A 23,740-nucleotide genomic window follows, 5' to 3' on the forward strand; every position below is an offset into this window, starting at 1 on the left:
GGCCCCGGCCCTGCCTCCGCCCTCACCTGCCGCCACCCGCCCCGGCGGGCCCCGCCGCCCCCGCACCTGCCCCGCGCGGGGCAGGAACCCGCCGGCGCGGGCTGCAGCGTGCGGGGCACAGCGGCATCCTGCCGCCAAGTAACGAGAGCTCACGGTCTCGCTACTTAAAACTACGCAGGCACCTGCCTCCTCCAGCYGCACAACAGAGAAAAACGCGAGCAGAGATGGTCACGTTACCGTCCCCTCCCCACTGGGGTCCGTTTGGGGGAGCCACCAGGAGGGCACCTTTCGGATAAGGCCAAAGGGGGGAGTTCAGCTCTGCTGTGATTCCCCAGAGCCAGAGAGAACTCGTACTGACCCTCACCTCTGTGCAGCAATAAGCATCTTGGTTCATCCCCTCGGCACGTCAAATAGTGGTCGCAGCCTCACCAAGATCCACGGGAAATTCTGCTGATCGTTTGATTCTAACCGAGTGAACCCTACAGAGTTGAAACAGTAACGCTGTGCACTTCCCATTCCAGCAACGGTTCAAAGTATTTTCAGCTATAAGAGTCTCTTTGTAGTAAAGCGCAACCACCTCTCTCCAGGCATTCCCGCAGCACCCACTGCCCGTGATAAATACACATGCTATTCTCAAAGTAGCAAATTACAGTTTTATGCGCTGTTCATGAGTGTTGAAAACTTCTTAATTAGAGMGCTTTTCTCTCTGTATTTCTCTCCATGGTATTTAGTCAGAGAGCATGTGCCCAGGATCCCAGCACATGCTATTCAGGGTAAGGTTTGAAAGAAGTTCCCTGGGGGATCGAGAGCTCAGTCCAGCTAGTGTCCTCCACTCTCACTAGAAGTCAGTCAATAACACTCCCCAGCCACTTACTGGAAACCAAAGAATAGCAGATTGCTATTCTATTGCTACGATCGCACCAACAAAGATTGTCTTGGATTTTTTGGAAAGAAAGTGGCTCTGCCTAACAGTTGTGTAATCCACACAGTAGAGGCCTTAGCTGATTTTCAGATCGAGTTTCAGATTACTTACTAGAAGGACAATGCTAGGAAACTGGAGCAATATGCAGAGATGTGCGCTTTAGTATGTGATGGCTCTGCCCAGAGCCATTCTGTTACCAGAAGGAGGTATATTAAACACTTTTCAAGCACCTATGACAAAGATACAGACATAAATACATAGTTGCATTTAGGTATAAAACTATTGCTTAAGCAGCTTTAAAACCTACTGCATCTTTTTCAGTTGTGTATTAAGTACCAGTTTATACATATTAGATGAGCAATTACAGAACAGGATGAGCTGTCAGCTTTCTTTAATGCGAGTTATTCACCTCTTGGTGTAATAAGCTGCATTATTAGTCATAATCAACAATCACATTTTCATATCCAGAAAATGAAGCCTTGACAACAAGGGGAAAAATACCACCTGTGACTTTTAAATATGAGGGACTTAAAGATGTTTTAAAACTGTTCCTTCTCTTTAGACCCTTTTTAACTAAAGTATACAAATATTCTAAAACAAAACACACAGAACCACCATTCATTCCAAGTCTTCAAAATTGAAATTATTACTAGAAAAATACTACGTCTTTCTGAACTATTTAACTTCGCCATGTCAAACTGGAAATAAATAGTTCACCCAGATTTTCCATTTATATGTTTACATACAAAATCCTGATCCTAAGTCACAACAGTATATGTAGTTCATCAAGATGGCCATAATGTTCCTTTGATATGTTTGTACTCTTTTTCAAAGCTGCTTCCCTTCTTACTTTGAAGGTTCTTCTAAAATTCTGATACAGACAATACTACTGGGCCATGGCATGAACTGCTGTTCACAGCAACTATAGTAAAATGAAATCATTAACATGAAATACACTTTAATCATTTTCTAAACTCCCAATCACTTAATATTAAAATTCATTGCTACTAATTTCATTATAGTGAAAGAAAATTGTTTAAAACATCACTACAATCATGTCACTGGCTAATCGAACAGAATTCTTCCCCCTTGCTGTTGTCTGCAGCTCAGGACAATGGTCATTAAGTTAGTTATCTTGTAAATAAGACTACAGCAAGAAAGAAAAAAAAGAGAACAGTAAAAAACAGGCTTACAGTCCTGCGCTCTCCATTGTGACCGACAACACGGATGATTTCTCCTGTAGGAATACGCTCAATCCGCAATTCCATCTTTACAAGGCTTAAGTTAGTAAGTCTCTCTGTTCTTTACAGATAGTTCCAATTTCAAAGCACTGCAGCAGAATTCACAGAATAGTCTGGGAGAGCCCTCCGTCTATGTGCAACCTTTGGTTCAGAGCCCTGTTGTGAGAGGAAGAGACGAAGCCTTTGTATTTATACTAAGTGCAAGTGTGATCTGGAACAACAATTAAGTTCAAAAACTAGCTTCCACTAGTTACAATGTGTCAAGACAGTTCCAAGAAACCTAAATTTATGTTTGTGTTTATTGCTGCAAACTTCTGTTGATGTTTAATTTTAGTCCCAGTGGACTTAGAAAAGTCAAGCTGCTGCGGATGCCATTTTATAGGTATTAGCACGAAAGAACCCTTTGGTAGACTACAAATCTACCCAGAGATTTTATGTAGGAAAGGTTCTTTGTCCTGAATATATTTGATTTAAAAAGGCAGAACAATTTAAAGAAATACTAATTGCTCATATGGTAACTACAGGAAGTTCTTCAAAGTACTGTAGAGATAAAATGCTTGAGTAGCTAACCAGTTAAGAAAAAGGAAATTAATTTGCACTGTACAAGATTTCCTACCACGAACATGAGAAAAAAAGCTAGTAAATGCTGTTTTAAGTACAACTGAAGAGCTTTAATATAGTCAAGTCATTCATTAATGTAGCATCTAGACCTATCATCCTTCTCCCCCTCATCCACCTCAATAGGTGCAGATAGCATGCAAATAACTGGAAAAAAATGTAGTCTAGATATCAGTTATTTCAAGATTTGCTGTTAGGGACAATTCTTTCAATCTACTCCGAACAGCTAAGTCTGAGTTCTCAGTTCTTTACTATGCATCACTTCCAGATAATGCTTGTCAAAAACTACCAGGATGTTAAACTTAAATGTGACATTTAATGGCCAAATACTGGTTAAGAGCAGACACAGTGAACACCCCTCTGTTCTGTAAAAGAAAAGAAATGTCCTGTTACTCTTCTGCATTTCGTATCTGAAGTTATCCTCACACTGCCCTTAAGTGTTATATATAAGATTGACTAGAGAAATAATTGCTGAGTTGGACCATTTACTTTTAAATATACTGTTCCACTGAAAAAGCTATTTTGTCATATTAAAAAAACAAAACAAAACAAACCCCACAGTACCATCACTTCTTCAAACAAAATCGTCCTATTCTCAATAATATGGAACAATAGCTAGCTTATCATATCTATCCTTCCACAGAAAGAAATTACAAATATTAATATTCTAGAATGTAACGGCTGTTTAACTGGAACAACATCTATGAAGCAGTTACTGGAATTATGTGCAAAAAGGTATCTCAAAATAGGTTACAAGTGAGTGAGAACAAGAGAAAAAAAAGAGGATTAAGAAAGTAGAAAGAGGCCAAAGAAAAATATAAAAAGGAAAACAAAATAGGAGAGGAGAAAAACACAAGGTATCTCTGCAAAGACCAAGCATTAAAGTGTTAAAGGAGAAACCATGGTTAAAGCACTTCTTTGTTAAACAATGGTGAAACGTTCCTTAGGTGAGGCTGACATCTTGTCTCCAACTGACAACTTTCAGATTCAATCAAAGTGTGGTTAACAGCTAAAAATATTTACTACATTTTTCTTATTGTTTTAGTAAATTCTTATTTTTTTAATTCCTCCTGCATCTCTGCATTTCCTCTTGTCAGTTTACATTCCCAGATCCCAAACTATTTCTTCCTTCATYGCTTTCCTCCAGCAATTCCTCCAAYCCGTGTGCCAAACACCCCCTAGAACAGGTTTTCTTGCTACTTTCTAGGCTGCATATATGAGATGCTCTTCCTATTAACCACAAAGACCCTGTAACAGAAAGACAACAGTTCTACCATACAGGAAGGTGGGATGGAGTTTTATACTCACACACACACGATTTTTCTTAAGTTGAAGCTAGTGAACAGGCAAGTTCAGTATAGTTCCCCTGAGTAGCTCAATTTCCATATACTGCACAGATTCATCAGGTGAACTGTACCTTTACCATGGCTGAACAAAGCAGCTGCACAAAGTGTAACTTACTCTGCAGGACTGTATACTATAAAACTCTAGWATTTGAGCTTGTCTCTGAAGAAACAGAGTTAAAGAATAAGAGGATGAAATAAAGAAAGCTATGTWCATAGACAACCAGCCTCAAAAACTTCCATCCTTCCATAGAATATTTTTTCCYCTTTTCTTTCAAGGCTTGTACAGGGGGAAAGAAAAAGTAGATACAAGAAAACAAGAATATTACATGTTTAAAGCCTAAGTTCTAATGTTGTTAACAACAATGGTATTTACATAGTAGTGAGTACAAGGAACCCTCAGTGATCACATTCTAACAGCAAATGCCCTATATCCAAGGATAGAAAGGACCATTGGAAATATTCCTGATAGTAATGTAGACTTCTCAAAAAAGGTATCATTTCCTCCCTCAAGGAAAACCTAATTCAAGCTTTGTTGGACTGGCCTTTCCACTGCAGTATATTAATTAAGCCAAGTTCATCTGAGTGTCACTTAGCATTCAAGAGCAGAGAAGGAAGTAGTGGTAGCAGAAACAATAGTCTTTATCAAAGTGTATTTTTAGGGTCTAGCAAACATGCGAGACATCTTAGAAATATTTCCTGTTTACACAGAGCTGTACTATCTATGTGCAATGATACACTGCATATCCTGCAGTTAGCCTGGATTCAGAAATATCCTATATGGAAGTTAAATTATCCTATAATAGTAGTAAAAAAAAAAATATATAGTATTATAATTAGATTATATAGTAATATATAGTAAAATATCCTATATGGAAGTTAAATAATGCTACATTGGCTAACATTCCTTGATAGACATCTTTCCCATTTTAAAATAAAACATGGAACAGCAGGGAATTATGAGGAGTTACACACAGATAGAAGTGAATTGATATGAAATTTACAATAAAACAAAAATATTAAAAGGAGGAAGTATASTATAACAGCTCTTTCACAAGAAAATTTCAAGTCATGTAACCTGTAAAAAACTGAATTTGGAAGAACCTGCTTTTAAAAATAAAGAATGTAATTTAGATAGTTTAAGAATTTTTACAAAGAAAGTACCAAAATCTCAACTGGAMTGAAAAACTCAGTACATGAGAGGGAAATTAGAAGTGCAACAGAGAAGACAGAATGCTTTGGGAAAAGCAAATGTTAGTGAGCACCTCCTCCTTACTGTTTCCCCTGGCCAAGAACAGCACTTCAATTCTTTTCTTTTACGGCGTTACTGTCAGCTATCATTCATCCAGTTCCTTTCCGCCAGCCTCTTTTGCTGATCTCACCTCTAGTTAGAAACCAGTTGAAGTAGATACTGAAGCTAATTCTGAAAAAAATTTGACAGCATACTAAATAAAATGAGGAAACAAACATGAGTTAGGTTAAACTCACTCTCATCAACAGACAGACTATTTTGCTCAGAATTCTGTTTCTCTGAAGAATCACAAACAACACCTGTATCAGCATGAGACTGAGCCTAATATAGGATTAAACATCACCTGTATTTCACCACCTCCCATTAAAGCTCCTTTTTCATTCCATCTTTTAAAGTGTTACTGACAGAATAAAATTTCCCAAATTAATGATTAGAACTGAAGAAGTTTAAGCCATAAAAAAWTTGTCTTACTAAATAAGGTCTCAAATTCAAAGACATTCCCAGTATCTTAYTCAAAACAGAAATACTGGTAACAGAAGATACTCTTCTATCATCGATGGGAAGTACTATGAAGAACATCAACGTAAATAACCTGAGTCTGTACAGAACTTCATAGGGGGAAGAGTTTCCAAACACTGCAGTAGTTTCTCAGGGGAAGAAAAGACACAGAGAACYACCACATATAATCAGATGCATCCCTGTGCAAGCACAAGCAAGACCATTGGTATAAACAAGAGTTGCGCTTGGACTAAAAAAGACAGGAAATATAGTTCAACTTTAACTYACATGGATACAAGCTCAACCTCCTGCAACAAAGAACTTGTTTACTTCAAAAATCTAAATTACCTACAGAAAAAAAAGTTACTAAATAAGCTATTTATTAGTGGRAGGGTGGGGGAAGCGGCAAGAGGAGCTATTTATTCCCAACAGTCTAAACACGCTATTCTTTCAGCATATTCAGATATGTTTTCAGGAGTGGGAAAAAAAGATCCCAAACAGAAGTTTATGACATTATTTTGGTTCATTAAATTCTAAAATCATTTAAATGAAAGATTTTTACTTGACTAAAAGAAAATCTATTTYGTCTCTGGCCCTTCTTTTGCAGCCYAAAGCCCTACCAAACATGTTACCACTGATACAACAGTATTTAGAATGCAAATATATCTGCATTTTAAAAATACCAAAATTACATGGAGAACTGCTACCACACACAGATTGAATTTCCCCAATACATTTTTTCTCAGATTAATAGAAGCATGTAGAACAGTTCAATAATCATGATTTATTCTGGTGGTACATGAAAAGAAAAAACATAGAAATAAAAACATTTCCAGTGATTATAACATCTAATTAAAGGTGTTTTAAGAAAGATAAATTTAATCAGAAATTACATCGTAACAGGCCATGGAATACTTTGAAAAGCTACCATAGGTAACAGTAGTAAACAATATTTAAGACTGCTACTGTGTGCACAACACTAAAGAAAGGAATATAGAGTTTTGTGCAGTGTCTTATTTACACACAGGCAGATTTAATCACAGTTGCTGTGGGCATTTTCAGTGAAATCTGTGGTGCAAAGGATTAGTTTACAAAATGCGGCTTCTGTCTCCAGTGACTGAGTAGGTTATCGGCTCCCAAGCAACATTAAGGAGCTTGGGTTTCTTGCCCAYGTAAAGTGCCCCTGTATGGCTCCCCCTCTAAGCTGTTCATGAATGGCAGAGGTACCCCATTAGAAGAAACTGGATCTTGGTCCACAAGAAGTCAGCAGCTGCAGTCTGGAATTCAAAGATCACAATTCTTTCATCTTTGAGCTCTCCACTGGAATCTCCTTGCATGGAACATGGTAATACAATCATACAAGTAATATCAGAAACAAAGCAAGAACTCAAAAACTGCAGGTTATTTTCAGTTCAGAAGGGATTCGTCTGAAGATGTAATTGCAATGAAAAGTAAAGTTGCATCTGAAAGCCTYAGCGCAAAACAAAAATCTTGCAAGACTGGTATAAATATGAAAATGGTTTCTAATATTGCTCCAAATTGTAATAAGACTGTAAAAGGTATAAACCTCAAGATAGTTTTAATCCATGCACTGAAGACAGTACCCTCTAAACCTGCCATCACTACAGACAACTGGAAATAATTCTCAACACCAAACATTAGGCAAAGATACAACTAAAATTTACAGAGGCTTGATGCTCTTAAACTCCAAATTGCACCAAAGCTAAGCAGTTTGTATGCTGTGGAAACCCTAACRTAGATAAAGACTCTCAAGATCCCAGGAATCTATACAAAACAAGTATCAGAGAGCGCCCACTTTCTCTTTCAAAAGAAAGAGCTAGCTCTTTCTAGCTAAAAGAACCAAGRCTTTGATAATGTGAGCAAAACCCATTCAGTTGTCAAGCAACACTCCAAAATATACACATCAACATTCTTTGCTTCTCTCTCCCACTTGAACTGAATTTTCTTTTTTCCATTCATACCTGACAAGACAGTGATTAGTAACTAGCCTTACTTACCATATGTGGTAGGCAGCTGAAAGCTATACATCTAGAACATGGGAGACTAACCAGTGCTCTTTTTCAGCACTGCAGTCTGAGATTCTGTAGAACGTCCAAAGCCACTTCCAATCCTTTTTAAAGACCTCTATTTCCTTAGCAAACAAAACCGTTTCTAAAGMTAACTTTTTTTTTAATTACTTGATATTTCTCATTCTACCTCCACTCTCAAATGTACAAGATACATTTAAATATAAGCACCTCTCAAAAAAGCAGAAATTTTGCAGACTGATTGCTATGAACTGAAGAGCTTTACAATTTTTAGTAGCCTGGATCAAGCCATAAAAAAGAGCTTGTTCATTTTAAATTCTCCATTCATGTCATCTCTGTAGTAAGTGCAGGAATTATTTATGTGGCAGAATGGTATCACAGAAGTATTTAAACATGGCTTTAGCTTTCTAAATACAACATCACAGCAGAAATCAAGAACAGTATYGTCATCACCTAGCTCTTCATCAAGTACTTATTGAACTACTCTGCTAACCTACGCTAAGCAGTTTCTTTAAATGAGAAATTTCTTTCCGAAAGATACGACCTTGGTTTAACTCCAAGTCAGCAACTAGTATGTGTTTTACTTTTTTAATCAGAGAGAGAATAAGGAATAGACAAATTGCTATATAAATTGTTTTAAAAAAGAAGAATCCAAAAATCAGAAAAACCGTACTTTGATAGATATATCACAATCTGGAAGAATTAAAGATAGAAAATTCTGAAAGAATTATAAGTGAGAAGTAAGGCAGAAGAAAAGGGATTCTACTACCAAAGGAGAATTTACATGCTCTAAACATTTTGTTTTCATGTGACCTGTTGTCACATGTGTTTCCCGAAAGGTAATTAGCTTATATTTAAAAATCAAGTAAAAATTTAAAATAAGCTAGATAACTGTATCTAATAAATAATCTTTAAAATAATTTCAGTTAAACTCAAACACTGGAAACCAGTGATTAAATGGTTACAGCTCTGTGAATTGTATTGCTTATAAAACATCCTCCAGAGAAAAGAAAATGAGCAAGTCCAAAATCTGTTAYGGAATGCAACTTACTTAGGTTAAGTCATTGGATTAGAAACGTCTGTCATGTTAAACCATACCGCAGTCATTAGGTACTATTTTTACAGTTCCCATCCAGTGCAACATTAGAGTTACTCTCATCGTAACAATAAAAATACCTGTTTCCACAATAAATTAACATCTATGAGCTTATAAAGTTTCTGAATAGCCCTACCTGTGAAACCCTTGCACTACCTCACTCCATCTTCTAAGAGGAAATGCCTATAATTACTAAGACAAAGAAGATAATCATCTCTGACTCCTGAATCAGGACCACTAAATGCCTTTTCTGACTTCAGAACTCATTATGTGATTCCAGATTGTCAGGTTTTTGCATCCAGCTGATCTCTTCCTGGGCCATATTCTTTTCTGCTAATGTTCTGTTTGGCTTAATCTAGAAGAAAAGTTGAAAAAAGTTAAATATAGCGCACACATTCAGAAACTGTGTTGCTCTATACTGTCAGCATACCATCATATAAAGATGTCCTACATACTTGCTGAGAAAGTTAAGTGATCGGTCTATGCAGTAATTATGATGCTTAAAAAAATTCTAGTAACAAAACATTAAACTCTTATATCAAAACATCAACTGTCATKGAAAAAGAAAGGCATTTCAAATGACTAGCATGATTTCTTATATTCATATAGTGCATAGTGTCCATATATCATTGACAACTATGCTCCAGAGTTTGTGGGACATCTTATGCTTAGAGACTGGACTCTGACATATATAAAGAAAAGTACGAACAGTATCACTGAGTTTTACCACCCCAGGAACCTTCAGTATTGTACTCCCTAAGGTAATGAAGTTTCCTAAAGCCCCTTCACCCAAGAATAGCAAAGAACTTATACTTTAATCACTCTAGAACACATCAGCACAGTCATGGCAGCATGGAAAATTATGCACAAACAAAATGATTTTGGCAAAAAGTGCTTGGGTAGAAGCAGCAATGACTTGTTGCTTCACCTAGTTTGTCCCGGTTAAGTCACCCTTTTAAAAATTAAACAAAATTGATAGTTAATCAAATAACTTGAGTTTCAACTGTCCTCTCTCTCTCTCAAATTTAAGCATCTAAATATATAGGAAGCACTTCTGTATGAATCTACCATAGAAGGGAGCATAAAGGGTTCACTTCTAACCTATCAAAAAGTTGGCAGCTTTTTAAATTGAGTTACTATCTTTACARAAACTAGGGACCTAACTGACAGAGACTGAAGTTCCAAAAATGAAAGCTGAGAGATAAGCCTGCCTTATTTCATTACAATGTGTTGTTATAACAGCTACTTAAGACTCTTTTAGCACATCAGCAAATCTTTTTTACTTTGTGTTAGTCAGCAGATATCCTTCTTGCAATTACTGCTGCAGCCTCCCCAGCAGAGGCTGCACACACTTACATTCAGATACATACAAAAGCAAAATAAATAAAAACATCATCATTAATCAAAGCTTACAAATATATTACCTGAAAAGGCTGGCTGATACCAACTATTGACTGCATATTATTGCTATAATAACAAAGCACAAATTCTCCTCCCATATCAGGTATTTCTTCAGCACTCATGTAAACCTGTCAACAAGAAAAAGAATAGGCAAGGGACTATCTGCACAGAGAAATCAACTTGCAAAAAACATTCATTCAGGACACCATAAAATGCAGTATTCACAAATAAGGCATTTTTTAAACATAATTTTAAAAGGAAGAGGACAGAAGTAATATTATTACTTCACTCGTGTTTTAGGGTGTTACCCATCCCTAGAAATGTCCTTAAACCCTTTAGGGTAGGGCTATATAGTATGGCTGAGCCAATCTACCACCTTGCTACTTTAGAAAGGGGGTGAGGTATTTCTTCTGTTCCTCCTCCATCCACACTGGATATTATTTGACCCCACAGAAAATTACCCTGGCAGAATTATTTTAGAATACTGGCATGTGTGCTATTTTTTCCTGTTTAATTGAGAAGTTAACACAAAGAGACAGATGGACCTGTACAGAGAGGAGGGCAACTGARTCAACCCATTATATCATCTGAAACTAAGCCAGGGATGGAAGAGTGAATATTCTTCACCACTTTAGCAAGCAGAATTTCTTCAACAGGAAGTGGGGCGGGGGGAGAGACATTTGTTCGGGGAAAATGGCAAGACCACACAAGCAAGACAGAGGGAGATGAACTGCCTCCTGGTGGCAATAAGCTGTCAGATGAAAGAGCAGAGCAAAACTGCAACCTCAATTTTGTAGTACCCTAAAGACCCAYGGTTCCTAAACTGCTATCCACAGTACAGTCAGACAGAAAATGGCTAGTTGCTCATTTTGGTGTTAAAATTAAACCAAAATACAAAATGGATTAAAACTTTACAGTTCTTTATACAACAAAGAGTGACTAAAGGAATAAAGTGTTATTTCACCAATTCYTTCAAGCAATACATTCAGACCTAARAAAGTATGCTGTACTACCCAAAAATAAAGGAGAGATATCAAAGGGGGGGGGCTATAAACAGCAATACCATTCCTACTTAGCTTTGGTGAGGAAAAGGGGGATATAGAACTCAGAGGAGTAAGTGGAACAAACAGATCCTTGTATGCTACTATATAAGAACCTACTAAAACAAAATATATAATTGGCTTACTTGTTTATTGTCATTGTTGGAAGAAATTTCATCATCTTTTACCCAAGCATAAGTAACATAGTCATTCACATGCTTGAATGTCACCTGCAAAGATGCAAACAGTCAGCCTTCTGAAGGACAAACACATACTACACAGAAAATTCAAAGCTGAGAGGCGCACGGTTACTACTTCACTGAAGGTCTAATTAAAAYGCTTCATTTTTAAAAATCAAAACATTTAGGGGGCATATATGAACCTGCAGTATCTGAGAGAATGTGAATACTCTATCCTTTCATTCTTCCACTGCTTCCTTTCATTTTTTTTCTCTTTTTCAGAACTCTTAACTGCAGGCATTTGGGAAGGACTATTCCTTTCTATAGCTTCTACCTACCATTCTGATTAAATAAATCACCACTTAGCAGAGCACCTTAGAGTGAAAAAGCCTGCATCTGTCTTTGTATGGAGCTAAACTCTCAGCGTATAAAAGTATCATCTACCAAGGACACAAGATGTTTGCAAAAATCACAATGCCCTGTGACAGAAAACTATTTCTTCCAGTCACATTCACCATCTTCATTACAGTAAAGAGCCATGATGTGCTGATGACATCACCTTGAAAAGTCCAATCCAGTCCCAAGCACTGCTTGAGAACTCAGGCACTGCAGAATAGCTGATTAAAACATCATGTTCAGCGCTCCATTCACCCTCAGGATTCAATGTGACAGAAGGAATTGATACAAGAGGCTTCATCTAGAATAAAGAACAAAACTTAGAGTAAACCAACTCTGTTATTCTTTCAGTTATTCTTACAAGTTAATTCTCAGCCACTCCTGCTGTGGGAATCCTAACAGGATGGAAATAGCCAAAAAGCAATTTTTGTCTTCATTTTCACCAGAACAAAACACTGAGATCAAGACTYAAAAAGTTTAGAAAAGCAGCTTAGTAAAACAAACTAGCTTTAAAGAGTTAAGGTGGGACAGCACCTCAAGCCCAAAAGTTCCTGTAACAGGTTTGTGATCGCTGATGCCATAGCTCATGTGACTGATATAGTTATTCAAAGTAACAGATATTGTCTGTTCTTCTTCAGATAATTCACTTTCTTTTGATGTATGCTGGCAGAGATTCTTCACTCTCCAAAGAATTCTATCAGTCCAAGCTGGTTTTCTTTTCTTCTCACTGCAAGAGTGCAAGATAAAAGAGAAATGAGCAGAAAAACAGCTGCTAAAAATCTAAGAATACTGTGCAAAATCTATTCAAAGTTGAAAGATTGTCAAGTACATGTATTAATAAAAGAAAGCAATCACATCCAAACTTCATTTTACAGCTCTTTACCATGCTTTACAATCAAGGTTTTCTCAATTTGAACTTCAACTCCATTTATAGGAGATAAATTTCACAGATTTCAGAGAGAGAGACAGAGAGAGAGAGAGAGGAGTAAAATGAAGGGAAGACGAGGCATTCCCATGGGTTAGTCAAGTTTTGTACAGGACATGATACTTTCTCCTAAAACGCACTACAAAAACATGCAAGGACACTGAGATACTATAGTAACTGCCCCAAACTTCAAACGCATGGTCATTCTCAGGAAAAGGACAAAACTTTAAGGAGGATGTAGAGAGAGTCTGAACGACATTTATTTCCTTATTCAAACTCTTTTAGAACAAGTTACTTTTAATTACTAACTTGGGCAAACTTACATAGCTTATACTAGTCACAGATGACACAGTAATGCTTTATTTAAAGTTCCTCTGATCTGTACTAGCCTGTATTTCAAGTCTAGAAACTATTGCTTTAAATGCCATAATGAAGAAAAGTGTGCCTATAGCCTGCAACTGTGCTATACATCAAACCTCAATCACAATTCAGAGTTTCCTTTTATACCATATCAATAACAACAGAAGAAATGAGCTTTTCATGGTTCTCTCTGCAGTGGGAGGAAGACTTAACAGCAACCCTCTGTATGGCTGTATCACTTCAAATTGAAATGGAGAAAAGATCATACCCTATGGAAGAGGAATTAGAATGGACTGGATTGAATTATAAAAGTTAATGAGCACGATGTGTAAGGAAAACTGTCAGTTTAATAACTTTGAATATCAAAATCATCATAAACTGGAAATGCCATTTAGTTTAATGCTCAACATGCCTTTTTTTAAAAAAAAAAACCCTTCCCATATATCAGTCTGACTCACCTATAATAAGGTGGAAAGATTTTACATGACTAAGGGGTCATATCCCACTTACTTCAATAATTATATAAACCGACAGATATCTTTATGAGCTGCCATATGTCTGCTCTGCTGTGCAAGAAAATACCAAAAGAAAAGCTTAAGTTAATACACTTGCTACTTCAGAGAAAATGGCGTACAAGATGGGAAAGAAAAACCTCAAAGTCACATTGAAAAAAGTATCAAAGATAACAAATCACTGTCTGCTTCATATAAAGCAAACTTTGCAAGGATGCTTAGAAGACCCAAGYGCCCTGAAGTCTGTTTATCACCCCTCCAACCAACCAAAATATCCCTGCTAGCTTTAATAGTAGAATGCATACAGCATGCATAAGTATACTTTTTATTTGTTTACTTGTCAACTGGATTTACTGCTGGTCCATTTATATGAGTTCACTCAGACAGCAAAAAGGTCTTTGGATACAAATGAGTAAATTTAGTGCAACAGCAGAGTAGATAACACTGCAGCTTTCAGACAAGTTCAGAAAATCCCTGAAGAAAATCAGCTGTTATCTGATTTTCAAATATTTCACAAAAATCAAACCCAAAGCTCAGAARGAGCAATGTTTTGATTCTGAAATATTTACAAATCTATGAAATCCAGAAAGTTCTCTTCTTACTTAAACCAAAACAGGGACTTCTGCTCTCTGGAAATAAAGAAAAAGATCAGTGCAAAATCCCTGCTTGTCCAAGAGCTTATTCTTCCATTGAAACATGATTAATACTTAACAATAACTTTACAGTCAGAGAAAAACATAACTCAGATATTTTAGAAAAGCTTTGGAAAAAATGAACTACTGTGTTTAAACAAGTGCTAGCATATTCTGTTAGTCTAGTCCTCCTAAATAAATAAATAAATAAATAAGTAGCAGCTGTGATGATTCAACCATTCCCACTTCCCTCACACAATCAGCAGACCCAGGCTATTTATTTAGCAGACCCCTAAAGCATTCATTTATTCAGATCTGAGCACTGAATAAGAGTTCAGCAGCTTCGGTTAACTTGTAAATTATGTGAAATTTAGKTTTGCTTTACGAAGTGGTATTTACTATTTACTCAAGCACCAGATTCACTCTAATTTTCCACAGCTTAACACTTCTTACTGTGCTTTTACCTTGTATCATATACATCTGAATAAAGGTCAAACTTGTAGGTGGGTTTRAACTGCAGAGGACCCTCTATGAATTCCTGAAGAAACGCTTCCTTCTTCTTTGCCATATTTAACTGCAGAAATACGTTATTTTATATATATAAACGCACATAAATAAATACATAAAACAGCTTTTACAAGTAGCAGTAGCATATAAAAATCAAAGCTTAAAGGATAACAGGGAAAGGAGGTGAGAGAGCATATTCCAAATAGAATTCAACATCTCAGTAAGTACAACATATCAAAAAAATTCAGAAGGTCCCTTTGCTACTGCCAAATAGCTGACACGACCTGTTTAGAGGTTTTGTAGCAGTTCTACTCAAAACAAATTCCAGAATCAACTTCTCTTTTAAAAAATAATTATTAGATGAAGGAAAAGGAGATAAAAATATCAAGGCATGAAAACATTCATAAGCCATGAAGTTCACTGAAAACTTCAGTCATACATGAGCATTTGAAATGAGTATGAAACTAAAAAAAAACCAACAGAACAGGTTGGCAATTACTTATGGTATTGCTCACGACTGAGAAGTGAAAGAGCGTACAGCTAGATCAGCTCCAGCTTGAAACTACTCTGAATTTGTATTTCTTAAATAGAAATGAAAAATACAAGAGATAATGCTAACTAATRTGTTGTGTTTGTATGCATTAAAAGACAACATACTTGGTCTTTTTCCCACAGTAGATTGTAACGTCTGTTATTTATCGATTCTCGGACAAAATGTATACCATAATCCGCTATCCGGAAGTTTAGATCTCCAAACCAGAAGAGAATGCTTAAGAGGAGAGAGAGGAAAGAAAAAAAAAGGCTATATAAGAATATATAAACATAAGTGAAGAATTAGAAGAATTCAACAGAATATAAGGCCATTACAGCGATTAGATGCTCTGATCACTTATATTACCTAATCTAAACAGCACAAATAAAAATATTTAATAGTTATAGATAAGCTTATGGATGAATAACCTTCTGAACAAAAATTTTTAAAGGAACTGAAATAGTAAGTGGACTCTCTTGCACTTTTGSCACATGTACATTACTGGGTATTATCTCATCCCAAGTCTCCTAATGATTTATATCTCTATTAGGGAAAGATTTAGTATTAAACAGTAGTCCCAGTAACAGTCAGTAAAATAATTCAAAAGATTCATCACCTATACAYCAGTTGGATATGTTAATCAACTAGTTCAGAGTATTGATTTAGTGCTTTGAGAAAGCAGGGATACATACTGCACGTTCTGTAATCCTCAGAAATGGAGGTTCTTATTAGGAAGCACTGGAGCACAGTATCAGCAATGTTTTAGCCAATAGGAGAGCTGTCTTTCCAAAGAAAAGGAATTTATCTTTTAACTGCCATACTTTTGAAGTACTGTTCAGGCGTATATGCCCCAAACTTGATCTTTTGGAAGGAAAACTTATTTCAATGCTGTTTATAATTTCTTCTTTTAGGATGATTATATATGATTTGGCACATTTGGCTTGGGCATTACCAAGAAAATGAAAATGATTAAACTGAGATATCAAAAACCTATACTAAGATCGGAAAATATATTATTTTTAAATTCATGTTTCATATACATTTACCCAATTTTAGTGAGCCCATTAACAATGAAAGTAATATTACATGTTTACATTACATTTCTCTGGAACCCTTTGGCCTGACAGTTTTATTCATATATATTTTTTTTTAAATTCAAACTTTAGAGTTTTTATCTTAACTCTTTTTAAAATATTTATATTATCACTGTTAGACTCCAGCATGATGTAGGGAATTCTCACATGCAGTAACRGAACATATATATAACTCCTGCACAACTAAAGAACAAGAGCTCAACTAGTGATCCCAAATGAGGTATCATAGTTTTTTAAGTTAGGCATCTGAGATAGGTGTAATTCATAATTTTTATAGCTATATGAATTAAGTTATTTAAAGACCAAGAAGCCCAGCCATCTCAGCCAGACGCTAAAATTTGAATAGGAATAAAAATGAGTCAAAAGATAACACTGATCTTCACACAAAAACAGGGAGGAAAAAAAACATCTCCTGTAAGCTGAAAGATTTTTGATATGAATGAGATTTAGCTTCTAATGCTCTTCATGTTTCCACGACATCTGCAATTTACGCACTAACAAATTAARTATAATTTGAGATGGAAAGAGATCAGTCCTGCAAAACAGACCTCAATCTTTCAGGTTATTGTTTCTAGCCTGGTCCACCAACATTCAGGGATCACATTGAACACACACATAAAAGTGCAGAAGTCACAAATTTAGAGAGAATAACAGATAAAAACAATAGACATAGAACAAGGTCAGAACAACTCACTCATGATCCAGGGTACTTGGAATATTCTCTTCTTCAAACTGCATTTCCAGAATTTTCTCAAAGTCATCCAATCGCTGCTCTGTGTTCTCCATGTGAGCTGGCAAATGGCAGTTTATGAAACAAACTGTATGACCATAGAGGGACATGCGAATGGTAACTCCTCCTTTGTTCCCCTGGTACGGAAGGTTAACAATATTCTCTGAAACTATGATCAACACTTGCAAATGCAACTATTAACATCACCTATAAAATTTTAAATCTTGCTATTTAGGAAACAATTCTGTTCATTTAAATCTAAATAAGCAGCAAGAAAGTAACAGTTTATTTCAGGTAATGAATTGGTGAAATATTATGGTCTGTACTGCACTTGCACACAAGGTTCAACTAAGTAAGACTCATATGGCTCGTCAGCCTATTCATTGTTAACTAAGCCATACATTCCATCCCACCACCAAACCATTTAATGGTGTACACCAACATAAGCATTAAGTAACCAAAGCAATCAAGTCTCAGGTAGTTCCTTACCCAGTATCCATAGAGGCCTGTGCGTGTATACTGGGTATGAATGTCCTGTATGAACGGCAGGTGGATATGCTTCACAAAGATCAGAAGTAGCAACCCTTGCATGCGAACGGAGGAGAGCTGGAACAGAAACAGAAGAGGACAGGGTCACTTCCAGGGATGTATCTGGAATTCCTTGGATCTACTCCACAGGAGCTTTTAGGTCAAGAAYGTCATACTAAAGTCATGCAACTCGCTTGGCAAACCTGACATCAATACTGTGATACAATACATGCAGACACATTTCAGTGCCATAAAGCGTAAGTTCTCATGATAGACTTGCTTAYGAACAATTTCTGATAAATCTCTCAACTAATCTACATTACTGTATTACATTACAAATCTGAAGTTGACCTCAACATGAGTATTTGTTCATACAGTAGGTCTTTTAAGACCATTTTTTCTGCCTCGCAAACCCATTGTTTCCATCTAAGTGTCCTATTCATAGAGACAAATCCTTGATTTTTCACCCATAATCTTAATAGCGCACAACTGCCAAGTCCTCCAAYAGGAAAGCTTTTCCAACTGAAACATCATTCAGCACATAACTGACTGTTCTGAAAACCAGTAAAAATGTCTAAAAGGCACAAGTTACTTCCACGCTATAAAACTTTCATCTGCAGCCCCTGAACATCAAAACACAGATYCCTTCTTTACTGGAACTTATACTAGTCCCACCAAAATGTAGTGCCAAAACAAGCAAAGACCCTTCGGAGAAAAGGCATGACTCTGCCTATGGTGAAAAAAAAAACCTGACTGACCCCAATAACCAAATGCTCTAAGAACAGACCCTATTAGTGAAATGACAGAACATCCCAAGGAGGACTACTACCCCTCTACACCCAACCTTGTCCAAGGTTAGCATAAAACAGGTAACTGTTCCTCTGTCTAAACAAGCCTATGTTARGATTCATCTCGAAAGCTGGCTCTCTTAGATGCCCATTTTGATTTAGACCTGGCCTGCCAATAAGGTAAGGTATGTCAATGACCTAGTTCTCCTCTTATTAGAGCTAATTAAATCCTGCTGAAAACCATTAGGTGGCAGCATCCATTCATCAGTACATTCTAAGCTTGGTATTTATAAATTAGGAATTCAGTCATGCATACCAGAGGGAATTCATTTGAACTGTATACAGAGCCTGAATGTCATCCTGTGGCCATATTTTAAATGTTTATCAGCAAGGACTTACACTAAGATGAACTATGTTTTCTTTCATTTTTTAGATTTCCAATGGGTCCTTTATTTTATTTAATTACAATTTGTTTAATTACAGTTAAAAGAATGGCATAACTATGGGTCTTATTATCACACAGAAGATTTCATCAAAATCACCCTGAAATAAGAATGATTTAGAAAGCTACTACAACAGTAGAACTGCTTTTAATATTTGAGAAATTCAGCATCTCCAACTACATTTACTGTTTAATTACTGAAATATTTATTATTTTCAATGATCTTGTGTCCCATGTATTACCAAAAATCTTGTTGTTTAAACTTTCCTTACCATGTTGTAGGCCCTTAATAGTCCTCAAAATCTATGCACCTGCTATACCCCTGTTCTATATTTAAGCAATTTACTTTCGCCTGTAAACAAATTTTTAAAAAATTAAAGAAGAAGAAACCTTACCAATGTTAATGAAAATCACTGCCATTGCTTGGGATACTTATAGTGAAAGCAGGTACTTAAGCAGACTACATTAGAAGCATCACATTACAGTTCCCAAATATTGCAATGAGCAAAAAAAAAAAAAAAAAAAAAATACAAACAAGAGAAAGATAGAGACATTGTGGCCACAAGAAATATGCTGTTAGAGTGCAAGTTTACATCACATTTCATTTTAAGTAATCTTGTTAAGTAAACTCTGTTCCTTGAGAATGCATTCTTGTTAAAACAGGAGTATTTTTGCATTCATCACATGGTACTGCACCACTTGTGTTGGCCACTGCCACTTTATCTGAACAAACATCTCCTCACTGTTCATCATCCAATCTGCAAAAGCATCAAAACTACCCAGCTACTTCAAACAAGAAATAGAATTCTGTGTCCAGTTCTTACTGCTAAAATCAAGGACACTACTATTAATAGAAAAACCAAAAACACCTTTACCAACAAATCAAGAGAACACCAGTCTGACAGAGAACCACTTCTAATATGCACGCACCTTTGGAAATGATTGATACCTGAAAAAAACGCCATCAATGCCTGTCTTTTATGTATGGAGATCAGTCTGAGGGAAAAAAAAATGTCTGAATGGAGCTAGGGAAGACATTTTCCTTCACTGTTGTGAGATTCAGAGATGTAAACAGTTACCTTGATGTATCCTAACGGTGACAATACAGTCATGAAAAAAATGCTCCAAGGATCATCAAATGCCAAGTCAGAGAGAAAATTCGTGATCCTTGAGTTCACCTCCTGTAAGCTGAGCACAAGAAAATTACTCACACTGGATCATCAGGTTTTAACAGAATTCATATAACCTTATCAGAACACAAACCACAACATCCCAATAGACCTTTATGCACATAAGAGAGAAATTTCTTACTGCTGTTCAGTTTCTCAGTTACAAGCAGTTTAACTCATCCACACGTCTAACACTGAGAAAAGCTAAGTTAAATGAGCCTATATACACCCAGAGCTCAAGACAATGCTAAACTCCAGACAAATTATGACAAAGAATACATCTTAATATATGAAACCAAGTTTGGAAAAAGTGACAGTTTCACTAAAAGGTGATGCAACCCAAAAGGACACAGATTCTTCCTAATTAGTTTGCACAAATTTCTTTAAAACATACTGATTTTCAGACAACTTTCCCATCAAAATGATTACATCTTCTACCTGCCCACACAGACCACAGTTGCCAAAATAATTTTTAATTCTGTGTGCTTAGAAAAGATGTTTTGTCATATGAAACAACATCAAAAAGGAGAGAAGAGTCTCTTGCTATAAATCATCTCTGTTCTTTGTCATTAACTCTAGTCATCTTCTGCTAGTGACAGTATTGAACTACCTCCTGGGAGATGATTCACATTGCACAGTTCTCCCCAAGCTGACAGTAAGCTGTTGAAACACAGGCTTTACAATAAACTCACAGAGCAGGTTCTTTAGCATATACTTACCCAATAACATACATATCCATAGCTGGGCCCAGTGAATTGAGCTGAAGTAAACCCGTGACATCAGGAGGTGGAGAAGCTGTGCCCACGTTCCAGGTAACTACGTGCAGTCTACAAACAAAGAAGAAAAACAAAAAGTCACACAAAACCAGTGCTAGAATTTAAATGTGAACAAGTACCCCAAAGAGTATCTAACTTCCCTAACTGAATTTCTGTCTACAGAAAACAAAGATTTTCTGTCATTACTGTCATTATTTGTCAATTAAAAGTCTATTTATTAGCATAAAAAATAACAATCAGCTATCGAGGGAACAAAACCTGAATTCTTGCCACTTGTCCTTCAGCTTTTTGCCCCAGATAAGGAAAGCTTCATCTAGAGTTCGAGATACTTCTTCATGAATTTCATCATCTGAGCTGATATCCTCTACACAAGCCATAAGCTGGGCTACTCGCTGACGGAGGTGCAAGCGGCCACTGGACCCCGTGCTGCTGAAACTTGCAGAACGGCTGCGGAAGTTGTGCAGGYTTTCTAAATCATGTAGGGAGAGGGCTGATGAATCTTGAAACGCATCTTCACTACTGAAGGATGCCATTTGCTCAGAAGAAAAGAACTATATTCCAAAGGACTGACACATTAAAATCCCAAGTATAAAACAAACAATGAGATGCCTGAGGGTCTTGAGGATCAAGTTTTCACTCATATGAAATTCAGCATTGCTTCTAACCCAAAAGGACAAATGCAGATGTAGCAGTGCTGAAAAAAACTGTAGCACTACCACCACACTCAATGGCTTGTTACAAAAGCTGCACACACTGAATCATTTTTTCCCAATAGATTTAATGTGGTTAATTCTATAAGCTTAAGAGTTAAAAGAATTTATTGTTGATTTGAATCGATCATGTGCTTCCATCCGTAGGTTAGCAGAAATATAATCTCCAGCTTTCAAGCACACAAACACTCAGTTCTGGCCAAAACCAAACAAACCTACTGCTCCTCTCCAGTGCTTCCAGAAACACATCCTTGCCACAGAACCTATCTACTGTTTTATTTTAAGACAGTATTTTCTATATCATAGCTTCTAAAAGGGATTCACTTTACACCTCTTCTGTAAAGGCCCTATAAGCATTACTATATGGATAAATAATTAACCCCTACAATGTGCCCATTATGTAAGGCAGTACACCTTTATCCCCCTTTACAGTCAAGGGTCTGCTCAAGGTGAAACAAAAAGTACATAGAAGAACTGGAAAGTGACCTTGTATCCCAAACAAGTTCAGTGATCCACAATTTCTCTCACCAATAGTTTATCTTTTATAAGACCACACTGAAGTTAGCCAAAAGCTATAGAACAGTAAACTGATCCTAAAATAAATATCTAAAGGAAAAAAGGATGTAGGCTGCAGATCTCATTCTACCATCAAAAAGATGTATGACTTGGGAATTCTCTCCAATTAGTAGTTTTTGAAGACAATTACTGGGGAGGGCAAAAGTCAAATAATATTGAAGTTATCCGTCATTACTCATAGAAACTACATTCTCCCAATAACTAYGCTACTCATAAGAATACAGGAAAGACTACAGTGCCAGAACTTGCACCAAAAGAAAAATWCTTGTAAAAATTTCAAGAGCATCCATAACCTGCAATGAAACTGAATCATTATTATCTATGTCAGCAGCAAAGAATTAACAGTTAGGGATGTATATGTACCTGTAAGGCAGATAATATCCTATGGTATTACACAATCCCAAAGGCCTACTGATGCTCTCTAGCAGCTTACAAGGCCATACAAATACTAACTACAGCAAGGAAAGAAGCCCACAGCAATACTACTCTCATTTGATGCTACAAACAGATCCCTTACCAAAAGATCTATGGCTGTTCAAGCTACCCTCCCTTYCCATATTCGTTGCCATGGTGTCTTACAACATATGTGAATCCTCYCCAAACAGCAGAAACCTTCCACATTGCTAGAGCAGTCCTAAGTGTGCTTTCTACATATAAGCTCCTAAATTAAAACAAGCTTTTAAAGATAGCATTTAGTGTCACCGGTTCCCATAATTATTCAATGGCAGAGAATTAGGGCGGATCGTAAAATCATCTTAACACAAYGTTACAACCATTAGGGCATCTCTAAGTAAACGTGAGTTTATTCCCTATTTTTCTCGTTATGGAGAACTGTTCGCATGCTCTGTATGCAGAGGCCTCCTCAAATCAAAGCTATCCTGCAACACGTAACACCACGATTTACCAGCACGGAAGAAACAGTGTAGAAAAAAAAATTTTTTTTTTGTAAGAGTAGAAGCCAAAGACGTGTTCAAATTCTTCCCTCCCTACACGCGGGGAAATGGGTCCCCGAAAACCCCCAGGGCCCCGCAGTAAGCCTCTCCGCGGCGACTGCGGTGCCAACGCTCTCAAAGCGGAAAAGCAGCTTTTCTCCCCCGTTTCATGTGACTGAGTAACACCGCCGATTAGCGTAACTCCCCGCTAATGAGCGAACCCGCCGGTTTCGCTAATTCCCAGCCGTTACGTAAAGCCGCCACCGCTCCTCCGCCGCCTCTCGGCGAAAAGCCGCGCGCAGACCCGCCGGCTTCGGCCGCCGCTCACCTCAGCTCCCTGGCGCCGTTGCGCCGCGCCGGCTCCATCCCGCCGCTCGGGCCCGGGCCCGCCGCCACGGCCGGGGAGCGCAGCGAGCGGGGCGCGGAGCCCCCGGCCCCGGCGCGGCCTCGCCTCAGCGCCCCGCCCGGCGCTGCCTCCTCGCTCCCCTCAGCG

The 23,740-nt window shown here is 37.2% G+C and overlaps 2 protein-coding genes across 4 annotated transcripts in view; both read right to left on the minus strand.

Moving 5' to 3' along the window:
* The window catches only part of MYO1C (myosin IC), a 59,942-nt gene extending 54,373 nt beyond the window's left edge, over positions 1-5,569 (minus strand). For both annotated transcript variants that reach the window (XR_014896385.1, XM_085309268.1), the window contains exons 1-2: positions 5,390-5,569; positions 2,116-2,319 (exon numbers count right to left, since the gene is read on the minus strand). Coding sequence is in view for 1 of the 2 variants with exons in the window: in XM_085309268.1 (XP_085165394.1) it covers positions 2,116-2,190 (75 nt within the window). In the remaining variant the exon portion in view is untranslated. The remainder of the gene's footprint in view (positions 1-2,115; positions 2,320-5,389) is intronic.
* A 1,069-nt stretch (positions 5,570-6,638) lies between these two features.
* INPP5K (inositol polyphosphate-5-phosphatase K) lies at positions 6,639-23,734 on the minus strand. Of its 2 annotated transcripts, XM_085309270.1 has the most exons (13): positions 23,576-23,734; positions 20,973-21,080; positions 20,164-20,272; positions 17,816-17,932; positions 17,291-17,463; positions 15,628-15,739; positions 14,928-15,037; positions 14,434-14,460; positions 12,569-12,761; positions 12,198-12,335; positions 11,606-11,689; positions 10,443-10,547; positions 6,639-9,373 (listed from the first exon to the last, which is right to left on the minus strand). In XM_085309270.1, exons 1-13 carry the CDS (start codon positions 23,611-23,613, stop codon positions 9,275-9,277), a joined length of 1,413 nt encoding a protein of 470 aa, XP_085165396.1. In that variant the 5' UTR covers positions 23,614-23,734; the 3' UTR covers positions 6,639-9,274. The 2 variants fall into 2 exon arrangements, with proteins under 2 accessions (XP_085165396.1, XP_085165398.1); XM_085309272.1 differs by lacking the exon at positions 14,434-14,460.
* Positions 23,735-23,740: the final 6 nt, after the last annotated feature.

This window comes from Rhea americana, unplaced genomic scaffold (assembly GCF_003343005.1).
Source record: "Rhea americana isolate MKP2758 unplaced genomic scaffold, rheAme1 scaffold_295, whole genome shotgun sequence".
Lineage (NCBI taxonomy): Eukaryota > Metazoa > Chordata > Aves > Rheiformes > Rheidae > Rhea > Rhea americana.